Source organism: Alligator mississippiensis, chromosome 8 (assembly GCF_030867095.1).
Source record: "Alligator mississippiensis isolate rAllMis1 chromosome 8, rAllMis1, whole genome shotgun sequence".
NCBI lineage: Eukaryota > Metazoa > Chordata > Crocodylia > Alligatoridae > Alligator > Alligator mississippiensis.
Genome location: NC_081831.1, coordinates 70,755,963 through 70,771,485, shown reverse-complemented (window position 1 = coordinate 70,771,485; position 15,523 = coordinate 70,755,963). Strand labels below are relative to the sequence as shown.

The following is a 15,523-nucleotide window of genomic DNA, read 5'->3' as shown; positions in this document are numbered from 1 at the left end:
TATTTCCCTTGCTCTCCTTGGGATACTTGTGTTTATTTCAGTGACAACAGTCAAACAGTACGTGTAGCAGTTTACTGACCAATACTGAGAAAGCAGAAAAAATGTATTTAAAAAATCTTATTGAGCAGTATCCCAAAAGACAACACCAAAGGAATAAATCCTTTCAATTAAAGTTCCCTTATGTTGTCTTGAAACTGCAATAGATGGTCAATGATAGCAACAAAGGCCCTGGGTAGTAATATGCCAAGTTTTGATTAATAAGTCCACCATATCTTAGGATGCTGGGGCCTAGATTTTTGGATTGGTTCATTATAAATATGGGAGCCATCTTTCAAAATTATTCCATTACCCAATACCCATTAATGTTGAGGATCAATCTATAGCTTAGGATTGGGCCTATTTTAGTTGTGATATATAGATTTTATAGATACCTAAAAGCGATTATGAGGAAACTGGTTTGAAATCATAATGTATAGTCACTGAACAAGCATAGAAGTAAAGTTGTCTATTAACAAACTATGGTTTGGGTTTATCTGGCCTGGAATAGCAACTCATCATTATACTACAACAGGTAATTTTTTAAAGACAGATAGGGCAAATCTGAATGTTGCCATTAGCAGACTCCCCTTTATCCTTCAAAGTAACAGTTATAGGCATTTGATTTTGCATAGCAGAAGCCAATGGGAGCTTCGCCATGGACTTCAATGGGAACAGAACGTGGTTGTGTATGCCCAGCTACAGTAATGATAAAGCTACACATCTTGGACCAAAACCTGTAGTCATTCATTACTCAGGCAAAATGTCCTATAACTTTACTGAAACTTTCCTCAAGTGAGAATTGTAGAATATGAACCAATATAACTCACAGTGAGTGCAAAGAAAAGACTTGTTAGAGCAAATTTTAATTGTAGAGCATTGCATCCAATATGATTACAAAGTCTTTTTGTACATTCACCTGCTCTTATTTAAAACATGAACATTTAAATTCTTGGCATGAAAAGATATGCAAATATGAAACTCTATGGAGCAAGTGAACTTTCAAAATAGTTTATATGCTATTATTCATCCCTAACAAAAGGGAAAGAATTAAGGAATCTGACTCATAAGAGCAGATCATGAACACATTTAAATATTTAACCTCCCAGATATGGGCATAGTGAATATTAAATCTGAATAGCCCAATTAGCGAGTATCTGAATTTACTATAGAACTTACATAACTGAAAACCTTTCATGAGTAAATAAATACACCAAACCAAGAAGAACTATACATCGCTGGCAACTTCTCAGTTTAGCACATATTTTCCAGTTCAGAGATGTAATAGAAGTGTGTTTTACTATAGAAGATACATGTATAAAAAAGGGCTACGTTACATTTAAAAAGTTCTTCCCTCCTGTCTTTCCTACAGACTATTTCATATCTTTGAAAGAAATTCATGTCTGTCACACAACTGAAAGGCAGTATTTTAACACCGGCATATTGTACCAACAGATGTACATGTGTTTATGCATGGGGCCCTGAGAAAGGGTTTATCCCAACCTTTGTTAATGATAGCAGGTAGCCTAGTATGGAGGGTAGACTTTATGGGCTGTTGGCATCTATCCCTGAATCAGATTACTAGACATCCAATAGATTTAAACAATTGCACAGTGGTAATGGGCTAGCTCACTTTCCCATTGCATCACTATGTAAAAACTTCCCTTCTGAGCATTGGCGATGCATAGGGGGTGCATGTGGGTGCATGTGCACCCCCTGAGATTGGTTAGGCCCCTCCTGAGAAGGGTCGCTGACACTGCCGCTGTGCAACCCAGCCACAGGCTGCTGCAGCAGGGGGGAGGGGCGTGCCTGGCTTGCAGCCAGCCCAGCCCAACAGGCACGGGCAGGTAAGTAAGGCTTCTTGGCGGGGGAGAGGGAGGGGGAGATCAAGACACCCACAGTGCAGGAGGGAGCGGGATAGGGGCAGGGGTGAATTATTCACATGAATGGGGCCCCGGCCAGGCCAGGACGTGAAGCAGTTGGAGGCCAGTGGCTCCCACCACTGCATGCACTGCATGGGAGCCAGGGGAGGGGCAGCACGTTCTCCCAGCCCCTTGGCTCCAATGTGCTGCGGCCCTGGAAGAGCCACTGGGCTCTGATTGCCCCATGACATGGACCAGTCAGGGCCCCATTCATGGTGAATGGATCCCCGGCCAGGCTGGGTCATGGGACAAGTGGAGTCCGGTAGCTCCTGCATGACTTGGGCGGGGGTTTTGGGGGCTCCGTCTCCTTCGGCTTGGGGGGCACAGCCAAGGCTGGCCCTGCTCCAGCTCCGGGCAGCCCCAGGTGGTGCGGGGAGGCAGCCAGGGCCAATGCTGGGCAATGACCCCAGCATGGGGGAAGGGGCAGCTGCAGGGCTGCAGCAGACCCCAACCCTGAGTCTGATCCTTGCCCAATGCCAATCCCAGCCTTGCTCCCTCCCCCCCATATCCCTTTCCCTTCCCCTTGCAGCTTCCCTTGCAGACTTTCCCGTGTGGGGGGTGTGGGCATGAGCATGCTCTCCACCCCCCCCAATTTTTTTCTCTCTCCGCCCCTGATTGGATGCTGGGGGACCCCCCTCCGGTCAGCAATCAGCTGCTGGTGCTCCCCCAGTATTAGGAGGCACCAGTCGCCCATGCTTCTGAGAACCTTGCTAATATTATCTAGCCTTTTACCAGCTTTTGACTAAATTCCTTCAGGGAGCTCTGCATGGGCTACATACTGAATCTAAGTGTTAGATACTGAGGTTAGCACTGAATGCTGCTAAGCTGGCTTTCTAAGACGAGGGACACTGGTACTGGAGACTGATAGGAAATGCTGGAGAGGGGAGAGATGGCAGGTGCTGTCTGTAGCTGAGTGGCAATTAGGGAGATGTTCTAGTTCTTTTCCTCCTTCCTTTCTGGACATTGTACTCTACTTCTGGGGAAGCTCTTTAAAGCTGGGAGGCTGAGGGCACCTGGAGATATGCACCAAGTTGCCTTTAAGAGTGTTAATCCTGCAATGGACCACAGTGTTGGTAGAGAGGAAAGGATGTGTGACAAACTGCAGCAGCAACAGTATAGCACAGAAACAAGAGTGCGGGAAGAGACACCCTTCTTCCTCTCTGCCTAGGCTGCTCCTCTGGAGTCCTAGCTCTTGCCTATTTCAACGTGCTCCCTCTTGGCCACTCCGTGTCTCATCTATGAGCCATGAGTCGCCATTTGAGAAATGCTGGCCTATACTGTTCTCACAGACTGGAATAGTGACTGTGCTTCCCTTGCCTACTTCTGCTTAGCTTTCTATACAAAAAACGAAGTACTGAGTCAATGTGAGTAAAAACTATCATTTGCCTTCAATACAAATGCATGAGCCCTGATAATTTTCCATTTGAAATAAGTTCCATTAGCTGCTGAATTACTATATGACTGCCTTGGGCAGACCCTAGCCAGACAGGTGCGAGAGGTCCAGTTAGCCAGGCAGGACTCCAATTGACCAAAGCAGGATTCAGGCAGTGACAGCACAAAACACTCCAGCAGGTTTGCACTGGGTGGAAAAGCAGCTTTTCACGGAGTGAAAAATGCAAAGCAGGAGACATCAATGGCAGGGATTTTCAAAGGAACCCGAGGGAATTAAGCATCCAAATTACTTTGAAATTCAATGGAATATTGGGAATCCAAATCCCTTATAGCTTTGAAAATCCTAGCCAACATTTTTTATTATCCACAAACAAAAGCCTTTCCTGTATGTTTTCAATGGAATAAACAATAATGCAATTTCTGGCAGTGCTTTAAAATACATCCCCTAGCATTACGGCATAGCAAGATTATACAGTTGAAATATTATTTTGTAAAACGATAAACAAATGTTTATGCGGGAGGTAGGTCGCTCTTTGAAGATCCTGGGTTTGTCAAAATTTCTTAGACAAAATTAACCTTGCAGAGCAAAGCAGGCTTCTCGTCACCAACAGACATGCCAAGGTAGCATTGTTGAATTACCATGTGTGCTGTTTTACTCCACTGAGATGAATTTCATCTCTCTCAGGTCCATTAAGAAATATGCATTCATTAAATTTTTTAATCAAACAAATGGCAAAAGACAGGTAAAAAGAGGGGACAGGAACACATGCACAAAGAGTTTTTAGGGTAGTACTATTTGGTGCCGGACACTGAAGCCCACTCTCTATCTCTGGAAGATACGTGTACAGATTATAGAATGCAGTGCAAGCAAACAGCATCAATGCAAGCCACAGCTATAATGCCTCATTTGTAGGTACATTTGCAAAGCTAGTTCAGCCTCTGTGCCCTTTTGGTCAAACACTCTTCTACAATGTATTGTGAGGGAGCATATGAGAGGCAACAGAGGTTTTTTGTAAGACAGACACCTGTTTACTAGAAACTGGACTGAAAACATAAACTCATGATGCAGGCCACTGAACAGCAACCAAATGGCTTTGTCACTATTAACTGGACCAAGCTGGAAATTCAAATGCAAAGTGGAAAGGATCTTTGTGCCATTAGCCCTGAATCGCCTGTTTTTTCACAGCCATTATATGTTAAATGCAAGGTCAGGAACCCGCCAATCTGCATCTGCTGGTACTGCAAAATAACTGTGAAAAGAGTTTGTTCAAGGACTATGAAAAACAAAAATGGATCCTGCCATTTTTATTTATTTTTTTATTTTTTACTAAGTGCTGTTGCCGGTTTGCAGATGAAACCAGTAATACTTGTACTCTAGGTCAGGGGTCAGCAACACTTGTGGCCAGAATGCCAAAAACACCCCAGCCTTCACCCATGCCTTGACTTGGCATGGTAGGGACAGACAGCGAAGGGCCTGTGGGGGGCCCAATCACTGCTACCGGTGGCAGGTGCACGCATGCCTCCGGGCAAACAGCAAGGGAGGGGCTGGGGCTGTGCTGGTCCAGGCTCCTTTCCCACCATATGCCCCAAGGTGCGCGTGCAGCTGCCATTACCACAGAGCCAGCGCCAGGGCTCTGGACCGCAACGCAGCTGTTTGCAGCCTGTCTGCCACTAGCTGCAGCTGCCCAGAGCCCCAGCTGGGCCTTGTGGTGGTGGCAGCTGCACGCATGTCACAAAGCGCATGGCTGCAAAGGGGCCTGGGGCAGCACAACCTTGGACCCTTGCCCGCTATGTGCCCTGAGGTGCACGTGCAGTTGCTGCCAGCGTGGAGCCCAGCTGGGACTCTGGACCCCAGTGAAGCTGTTTGCTGCCTCCTGGCTGCTAGCCACAGCCAGCCCAGGCCCTGGGCAGCTGCTCCCCGCCATGGAGCCCAGGCTGCTTGTAGCAGCAGCCTCCTGGTCACCCGCTGCAAGCAGCCCAGGCTCCGTGGCTGGCAGCAGCTGCCCGGAGCCTGGGCCAACTGTGGCATGCCAAGCAAAATGGCCTCGTCTCCCATGCTCTGGCATTGGGGGTTGCTGACCCCTGCTCTAGGTTGAAGTAAACAGTGGATACTTCAGTCTCTCCCTTCCTGCGAACTTCTCACTATTAAATGAAGACAGTGAACAAGTGAGGCAGCATATGCACGTGTCCAGATTGACAAAAATAATTTGCCATGCTTATTGAACATTGCAATGTGTGTTTAAAATGTAACATAAATGTATATAACATAAGCTTCAGACAGCAAAACTATCCAACTGTGGAAATTAATGTTTAGTCAAAATAAAATGTCACCTAGAAAGTTAATAAAGTGTTCCTGTCAAGTATGATTTTAATCATGCTGACTCTAAGCCCACCTGCCATATTCCTCTTCCAAAAAAGGAAGGAGTTTCTGACCATTTTGATGAATTCTGTCAGTGCATTGTAATGACAAAATTGCAGTTATTTGCCTAGCAAAAATGAGCCTGAAATTAATTAAGAGCATATTTCAATCTGCATAACATTTTTCCTCTAACATAAATTCAATACAGGGACAGCAGAACACATCTTAGAAAGAATATATGGCACAAAATACAAAGTATTTTTTAAGACAGCTGCAAATCTAGTCAAAGAAGCTAAGATTAAGGGGAAAGTACCAATGTTTTAATTTGGGATCAGAGGAAATAAACTAAAAATTGTGATCAAGGGAAAATCCAATCGAAAGGTTTCAACATAATTTAAAAGTTGCAGCCAGAGTTATAACTCTTAGTGTGAAAATCAGAGCAACTTTTTAATTCAAGAAAAAAATGGTCAGCCACAGCAATTAAAATCAGTGGGAGTCCTGGACTACTGTAAACATGCCATCTTGAGTAATATTTCTTTGCCTATTAGGCAGTTTTTGAGGTTAATAGAGTATAAAGTTAATTAGAGCTCTGTGTTATTTTCAACCTCTGGCCTAGGTTGTATTTTGCTTGCTGGAACTTACAAAGCAGCACCCGGCTCCAACCCCTGCAAGCACTATTAGTAAAACATGATACTTGACGTTAAGATGAAAACAACTGTGATCATTGAACGGAAAAGTTAAGAATCATTCAGTAAAGAAAAGAAACAGAGGCTTACCAATAACATAGGCTAGCAACAAAGCCAGCGTAACTGTAATAGCTGTAGCACTCAAAGCAGTGCACTTCCAGTTGCAACACCTGTAAGGTTTGTTAAAAGTGAAGGCAGGTCTAGAAAAGGTACTTCTGGGAAGTGGCCTAGGAGGTGGAGAGTAAACAGTATTGGATGTTAAAGGATAGTTCTGACTGGCTGCACTGAAGATAGCTGAAGAACCAGATCCATGTTTAAATAGGAAATGCCTATGAAAGAGAAGACAAAGAGCCATATTGTAAAAACCAAACTCATTCTCTAAAAAAAGAGGGAAAGGAACTAAACAAACATCATTGGATCAACACGTGGTATTCCTGCAAAGACATACAAAAAGACAGAAGCGACATGCATTGGGGTCCGAGTCTCGAGTTTTACACTGTATCATGTCTTTTCCACTCATTTATTACTAAAGAGATGACCAGTAAATGTCTTCTGAACTATTCCCTCAACAGTTCACATTACTTGCCTGTAGAGTAACAGGAGTTTTTTGACACACATTCCCTCGGGGTATTCCACTTAGATGTGCACGTGTTCAATACCGGAGGTGGGACAATTTCTGACAACAGTGCCTATTTGTTGCTCCACACATGCACCCTACCTAGCCAACCCTGTGCGGCAGACGGACAGGACCAAGAGAATGTAGGACACATTGGCACTCTCGTTTCTTTTCTACAATGAACTTCTCAAAGCACAGGTGGGCAGGGAAAAACCGACAGGAACAGAAGAAGAAGAAATGTTAGTGGAAATGTAGCTAACTTTGGTTTAGCATTCTTATTTGAACTATTGAGAGTACAATCCCTTTGACTGCTCCCCTCTCCTGTATGCATTACACTACAGATTAATCCTAAATTAAATACTAAGGCAGTAAATGACTGAAGTCCTATTCTAGTTTGTACAGGAGGGCTGCATTAGTAAAAGAGGCATCCAAATCAGATGTCTGAACTAGCAAATGCTTTACATGAGGATGTATCAAACCCAATGTTGCTGCTTGGTTTATGCCAATGGCAGCTACAGTCTTAATGAAAACCGCAGAAGCTGCCCAGGCCTGATGGATAATGTCTCAGATAATTTTTAGCACGTATTTAGATAATTCTTAGCATACATTCAAAGACCCACTTTGAAGGTCGCTGAATGGAAATGTCATCCCTTCTCATCTTTTGCAAGTCAGAGGCCAGGAAGCTTCTGACATCTAAGAGCAAATTTCCTTTTTTTAATGACTCAAGTGGTTTGGGCAAGAGTATAGGTAAGCATATAACAAGTTAATTTGGAATTCTGAAACTCTCTTGGGAAGAAATTTCAGAAGTGATCTAAGTGAAACTTTATTGAGATAAAACACAGTATGGGAGGTGCTGACGTGATTTCCCAATTCCTGTAGCCTCCTAGCTGATTTTATGGCCATAAGGAAGGCTCCTTTCCTAGACCAGTAGAGAAACAAATACCAGGACATGACCTCAAGTGCTGAAAACCTACAGGGTCTCAGCCATCTTAGAATAAGAGATGAAGAATTTGACCTCTTTTCAAAAGAATTTTTTGCAAGAAATTCCTCCTCCTCCTCAATAGGGAGTTTAGCCTTTCCCTTACCATCTGTCTCTTGAAAACTGAATTTCTGTTAACAAAAACCTGGGGGAAGGAGGCCTGGAGCTGACTGAGGCCAAGTTTCAAGAAACAGCCCTGTACTCTTGAACCCACTGTTACAAATGGGTCCATGATTCAATCCTCATTCACTGGTCATCCAACAACATTCATAGATGTCTTCCCCTTGATTTTTTTTTTGTCCTTTGTGAAAATAACCTGTACTTAGAAGGACATATTTCTCCCTAAACAAGTGATGTGGTCACTTTTTATAGAAAAACACACAATACACAGTTCTTAAAACACAGTGATTTAGACATAATAGTCTTCCTACTGACAAAGGAGAAGAAAACAGGAAAACAGAAATAAAGGAGATAAACTCTTTAGTCCCACGAAGCTATGTTAGTTCTAGCTGAATGTATAATGATCCCTAAGACTCTAAAAAAGTGATCACCTAAAAATAGGGGTAGCTAAGCTGTAGATGATGACGCTTCAGAGCAGAACAAGAGTAGTGAGAAGGAACCGGTCCATACCACCTTTTTGCCCTTGGTCCTATGAATTTGCACAGAACAAATGAGCCCGGGTGGTAAAACATCTTGCATCTCTGGAGCACCAACAATAGCAGGAACAAGCGCTCAAAGTAAAAGAAATGATTATACTGTGACAAGTCTATTTGAATTTGAGGATACGATAAATATATGTTCATGACAAAGGTAATGGTTGTGATGGCATATTAAGTATAATGTTAAACATTTCCATTATAGAACTCTGAAGGAAAGGTTATGGCTCTCAGAGATGTCGGGTCATACAAAATAAGGGGTAGAATAGTTTTACCTTTAAACACCCTTTTATTTAAAATACTTCTGTTAAATTATTGAATCAGAGCATCAGTTAACTCACATTACAAGTTTCATGGATTAGTGACAGTGGGCCCTGACAGGTCACAAAGGGCAGATTTCACGGTGAGCAAAACTTATTTATAAAAGTCTCTAGCGAATTACTTACATACATAATAACTCCTCCAGATGAGAAAAAGGTTACAGAAATTGGCACTTGTACAAGCATTTCACGTCACTTTTCTGCCCATATATATGCTGTGCATATACCATTCCATTAACCATTGTCAGGGGCTTCCCTCTGGTGCTTTGAACATACTGAAGATGGTAATTTTACAGGAAAATATTTTTTTTACAAAAAATTTAGCTTCATTTGCAGAATACCACATAAAGGAAATGTATGTGCATGGCTACAGTTCACACTGCAGAGTACAATACACTTATTTGGGGATCTAACAATTATTGTGCCAAACTGGAGAACACTCAGATAGCTCCACGCTGTAGTATATAGTGTTTTCCAGTTTTTAAGTGGTTTGCATAGGGATTACAAGTTCAAGTTAACTGAGTTTCTTTGCTAAGGTCTGATCCAAAGCCCACTGGAGTCCATGAGAAAGAATCCTATTGACTTGTACTGAATAGGGATCCAAGCAGGATGTCAGGAAATCTGTTTCAGTACATAGGAGAGGTGCAACCTGCCTGTCAAGGTGTTACCACAGCAGTTTTTGGGTACTAACAACATTAGATAGAAATATTATGGAACTGCCCATAGAAGTATACACTCTTTCCTCCCTCATGTTGGTCATCAGAAAGCACTTGGTTATTCTGGTTGGAGTAACTTTTTCCCCTGATCTTTAGGGTAGTGATGTCAGACCATGTTTTCAGGTTGCTTTGGTGGGAAGACTTTTGCACGTAGGTAGCAAGATGCACGTTCTCCATCATTTCTGCTGGAAAGGAATTCCACAATTGCCCTCCTCCCCTCCCCATGACTTTCACGGGAGAATTAGGACCACAAAGAGAAATTAGGGGAAACAAGGATATAATTAATTTTTGTTTCTTTTTAATAGCCAATATTTCTTTCATTAGTTTGCAATTTGGGGCTTAATGAAATGAAATTGTTTATTCTCTTGCTTCACTTTAAAAATAGAAACCTATTGGATTTTTTTTAAGTTAATGTAAATGGTTTCATATTGGCAATATTGATTGTTCTATATTGTGCATAGTGCAAAAAAGATCAGAGGTAAAGGCAAGGAAATGCTGAACTGAAAGTTATTATTAAGGCTGTAATAGCCTAGTAATCAATAGCCAGCAATGATTTCATTCTCTTATAGGAGGATTTTTAAATGTGGGTTCATAGCTCGATGGTAAAATATTACAGTGTAAAGAATGGATTTTGCAGTAGCACAAGAGCAGCATGCGAATCAAAGTACATTTGAAGTGAATTCAACTCGCATCCCTCAAGGTAGATTGAGGTGTACACATCTGCAGCTAGAGGAGTTTATGTATCTCTCATTTGTTTTTATAAAACTAAGATTATGATGTAATGCTAGACTAAAAGTGATCTACCAGTGAAATACTGTCAACAAAATGTTACAGATTATAATAGTTTATACATCCCATTGTTCGGGGGAGTATAATGAGCATACAAACATGTTTCCGCAACATCTGAAAAACACTGGTGGCATAAAGACAAATTTGCAACGCTACACTGTAGCTACATTCTTATAAACTTAGATGACTACTCATCTGTCTAGGCATACTGCTGCTCTCAAAGGACTTCAGGACATACTAAAATGTAGTTATCAATTCTATAAAATTGGGCTCTACCTACACAGAAAAATGATAAAAATTGCAGTTCAAGAGTTTACATGTAAGTACACCTTGGTTTGTGTTTGAATATTTAATCTAATAGTAGAGGCAAGGCTTTTAAAAAAAAACAGGAATGTAAGGAAATTGAGAAAAATTACACAGTGACTGATGGAACCCACTGATAGTAAATAGGAGAGTTATAAATGTTCATGCTGAAATGTGAAAAACATCCATAAAAGGGGATAATGTTCTCTTACTCAAAAAATGCAATACGAGACCTAATCTGCAGAGCATCTGTTTGTGAAATAAAAGTCATTTGATAACATTATGCTGATAATTCCAAGAAATAAAAAAACATTAAAGGCTCAATAATGATTTCACAGTGTAAAACATCAACTTGGAAAACTTTTTGTTAAAAAAGAAAGAAACAAAGGAAACAGGTTCCTCTGGCTCATTTAACTTTTCTTGCACTCTGTTAAAATTGCCCAGCCCTAGGTTCGCAGTGGAACGGTGTATAATTCCAAGACAGTGACGCTCAGACAGAAATGATGCACCACAGGTTATGAAAAATGTTAAGGAAAAGCAGTTAATTGGATTTATACATCCATTTATTATTATGACCTGTTAATGCTTTTGGGCTGTTACCTTCAGTAGCAGCCTAAACTTTGCACAGCCTATATGTGATTCTGCAGAGGCCTGAACTGATGTAAAACTGTGACCTCTTAGTTAAAGCACAATCCTTGATTCCCTACCTGACCCCATCCGACTTGTGGCATCTGCCCACAGAGTGAAGAATTTTGTAATTAGCATTTCTTGCTCTAAAATGTGCATGTGTACTCCACCGTCTGGATTCAGAAAGGCCCTAAACTTCATAACATAGGATGGGGAGATTTGTCAGAGCCTCAGGGGAGAGAAGTCCGGGGAACGTTCTGGGTGTAAGAGATGAACGGGGATGGCATACTAAGTAGGCAAAGAAGGGATAAACTCTTTGTAAAACCTGATCCCCTGAAATGGCTGGTCTCAAAATTATTTCCTGTTCTTAAGGTGGTATTCTCTATAGGAATTGGAAAAGAACAGAATTTTTTTGCTTGATTTAAAGGTCATCTCATGGATACAGGAGCTATTTTCAAATTAATGGAAATGTCCATTAGGGAAATGCTGTTTGAATCTATTTCTGAATTAGGCTGAAGCTAGGATTTGTAGCAAAATCAAGGTTATGGTCAGATCTAACCTGACATGGGCAAAACCTTGCAAGCTGCTCTAGAGGAACTCAAGCACCAAGTTGCAGAAGTCAACCACTATGAGATTTCTGCCACCTAAGGCTGGACTCCTCCAAAAATATTTGCTGTCATAAGATTTTGGGCAAATCTGAAACAATGCCTGTCAGAATTGACATTGCTACAATTGGAAAACAAAGGAAAACCCAATTGTATAGATATGCATAAAAGATTAGATTAACATATGCAAGGAATCATCTTTTTCACATTCATCATTATAGATCTCTGTGCTAGGACTATGTCTGCCTGTTACAATCTATGCCAATCTGACCACAGACTAAACGTGGTGATCAGTCTAACACTGGACAGAGAAATAAGACCTTCTAACCCGGACCGTCCGGGGTTTTTAAAGTCCCAGCAGGAACATCAGCATACCCCAAAGCCCCTCAGCTTTTGTTGTGGTCAACACACAAAGTTTCTCAGGAAGGAAAACAAAACCCTACATCTGTAGCAATAGGAAGGGAAAAAAATTCCTTCCTGGCCCCATTACCATTAAAATAGAATAAGATGGCATTTTTGTTACATTTCTGATTTACTTTTGAAATTATAGCCACCCTTATTTGGTGGTGATCATCTTGGTTTCATGCTCTGAAAAAAACAAAACAACCTAAGCCAATCGATATCATCAAAATACAAAATGATACTATTTTCAGGCGAGCCGGAATTTGCACAGAATATCCTAACAACACTTAACGTGACTTAAAAAGAAAACAAGGACAGAGCCAAAACCAAAATGCTGTGGTAATCATCTTACCACCACCACAGAACTCCCTTTTCTTAGATCCAAATCACTAGAAAAATCTCTTCTTGACCTAATATTAACAGCAATGACCTTCAATTGAGTCAAGGACCTAGTGTCACTGCTACCTATCTTCTATGTCACCTTAAAAACTGCTGGTTTGAACGTCTCTTATTTTCTTCTGTTACAAGGTTTTCCTTCCCTTATTTCCATTAAAATGGACTATTTTTATAGGGGGAAAATGCACGGGGAGGGGAGACAGATTCAATATCACTCCAGAACTGGGGCTGAGAAAAAAAACACATGTAAGAGAAATCTTGCTGTAAATCAGCTGTAATATTTGTCTGCCTTGCACACAGGAAAGAAACAAATGAATCTAAATGGGCACAGGATGGTTCTTCTGTGTACTTTCAGTTGCAACAAGTGGTGATTCATAGCAAAATAAACTACTGAATGTGTAAATGATAAGATTCTTGCAAAGGCTTTGGGTTGGACGTTTAAGTATTTTAATTTACTTTCAACTCAGTCATTTGATTGGGTGTCCAAATTTAAGTAGGATAATTTTGAGTAGGGGTGCACTGATAAAGATTTTTTTAGCAAGATTGATGGTTGATTATTAACCAGCCATATTGACCGATACCAATCCAATAGCCGATATGCAGCCCAGCAGCTTGGAGAGCAGTGTCTGGCCGGTAACTCTGTTGGGGGAGAGGAGGCATGGGAGAGAGAAGGGGCGTGGGGGGAGGGCACATCAAGGCCCCCACAGTGAGGGAGGGAGTGGGGCTGGGCCAGGGGTAAATGCTGCCCAGCTGGGGTGAGGAAGGGCACAGGACAGAACCTTGGGGGAGGCATGGGGGGGGCATGTGCCCCCCTGGATTTGTGAGCGGGGTGAGGGCAGGCTGTCTACTGCAGACTTGGGGCCAGGGGCTGGGCTGGCATCTTCCTGGTGGGGAGGGAAGGGCTGGGCCAGGGCTGCACTCAGGGCAGGAAGAAGTGGGGCAAATGGCAGTGGCACTGGGAGGGAGGCACCTCCCATCCTAAGATTAACTGTAGCCCCCCACCCTGTTGTACTGTGCACAAGTACTGTTGGAGCAAGAATCCAGATAAATTACTTTGTCTTACTTGTTGTTTAATGAGATTTTATTTCATGTGTACCATAAGGAACATTTCTAAAGGCCCATTAGATATATTCCTTTAGCAACACAGCTGCATGCAAAATATATATTTTAAATTGGAATGGCTTCCTAAATGGCTTGTGTAAAATCTTTCCTTTCATTCATTAATGCTTAACTTTACCAGTTCATTTAAAATTTAGCCCTGTGAACATGTGGATGTGAGAGGATGTTAAAAGAGTTTTCTGTGTCACCCATTTATCGCTGCATTATAAAAGACAACAAAAGAATATGTGCTGCTGACTCATTTATTTGAATTCTTGACACTCAAGGAAAGCTAAGCCTGTTAACCAGGTGACTGCAGCTCTCAAGTCTCTGATAAAAATCTGGGACAAAGATAATACAAATGCAGGACAAAGAGCCAAAAATCAATCAAGAATAGGCTCTAATAAGGAACAGTGTCTGAAATACAATAGCAAGTCAACAGCTTTTTTAGTTTTCATTGACCATATATTGAAGGATGAACCAGGAAAAATAAAATCACTTAGAAGAAAGTAAAAGTTAGTTTTGAAAAAAAAATATGCGCAATTCTAAGAGTACAACAAGATAATTAATGTTAATGCAGCTTATGTGTTTCTATTCTAAAGTGCTACTCTAGTTTAGAATGGTCATTTAACAAATATATTCAATTTTGAAATCATGACCTAACAAGTATACTGCCCAAACATAGCATTTCAGGAAAATTTTGCAATAAACATTTTAGTTAGCTGGAACCTGAACTCAGAAACATTTTTTAACTCTTAAGTTTCTCTTCTGTAAAATAGTCACATAATTAGGTTACCGAGGTTACATGAAGGTTAATTTGTTAACATCTGTAAAGTGCTTTGAAAGTGTAAAGTTCTCTCTGCATTATTTTGCTGCCCATATACTTGCTTATCAGCAGGGCATAAAATCCTATAAAGAGAAGCAAATATGAAATAACTGAAGGAGAGCTCTCTTTCCATGAATTTCCTCCTGTATTATTGCAGGAGAGCATGTTCTAACTCCAAAATTTTAGTTTGTGATATGACATAAGGAAAACAGTGAACTATTACTTCTTTATAGCTTCTAGTATACCTCCTCCAGTCCGACCTCTTCTTTATTATACTTAGGTTTAGAAGAATTCAATTTTTATTTTTAAAATAATTTTGATGGCTAAGCTGAAAAAAAAAAATTAAAAAGCCCCACACTCACTGGCTCCTTCCAGCAGGGGTGGGAGGTGGTGGTGATCTCCATTGCCCCCCACTGCCCTGTGTTGCATGGGGGGGCAATGCCACAAGCTCCCAGAGGCCCTGGAAGCTGCTGCCCTGGAAGCTGGTGAGTGTGGGGATTTTTTTTTTAAAGCACCAGGATGCTGTGGCTGGGCAGAGCAGCCATTGATGGGGCTAGGAGAGTGGGCAGCGGTCAGGGGGTGCTCAGGGGAGCTGGGGGAAGAGGCAGGAAATGGGGCCTGGTGGGGGTCTGCCCATGGTCCCTTCTGCCTTCCTTCAGTCCCCCACCCCCTACTTACCAGCATAGAGTCTGAGTCCAGCTCATTCTCCTAAATTTTCTGAATCAATCTGGAGACTTCGAATGGATTCAGACCTTTTTACTGGCCTCCCAATTCAATTCAGATTCAGCGATTAGG

At 41.7% G+C, this 15,523-nt stretch overlaps 1 protein-coding gene across 3 annotated transcripts in view; it reads right to left on the bottom strand.

The window, feature by feature from the left end:
- The window catches only part of TENM1 (teneurin transmembrane protein 1), a 1,265,690-nt gene that overhangs the window by 198,870 nt on the left and 1,051,297 nt on the right, over positions 1-15,523 (bottom strand). For 2 of the 3 annotated variants that reach the window (XM_059732824.1, XM_059732825.1), the window contains one exon: positions 6,486-6,724. The exons of the other annotated variant lie outside the window; for it this stretch is intronic. In XM_059732824.1, the coding sequence (XP_059588807.1) occupies positions 6,486-6,724 (239 nt within the window). The remainder of the gene's footprint in view (positions 1-6,485; positions 6,725-15,523) is intronic. 3 annotated transcript variants of the gene reach the window in all.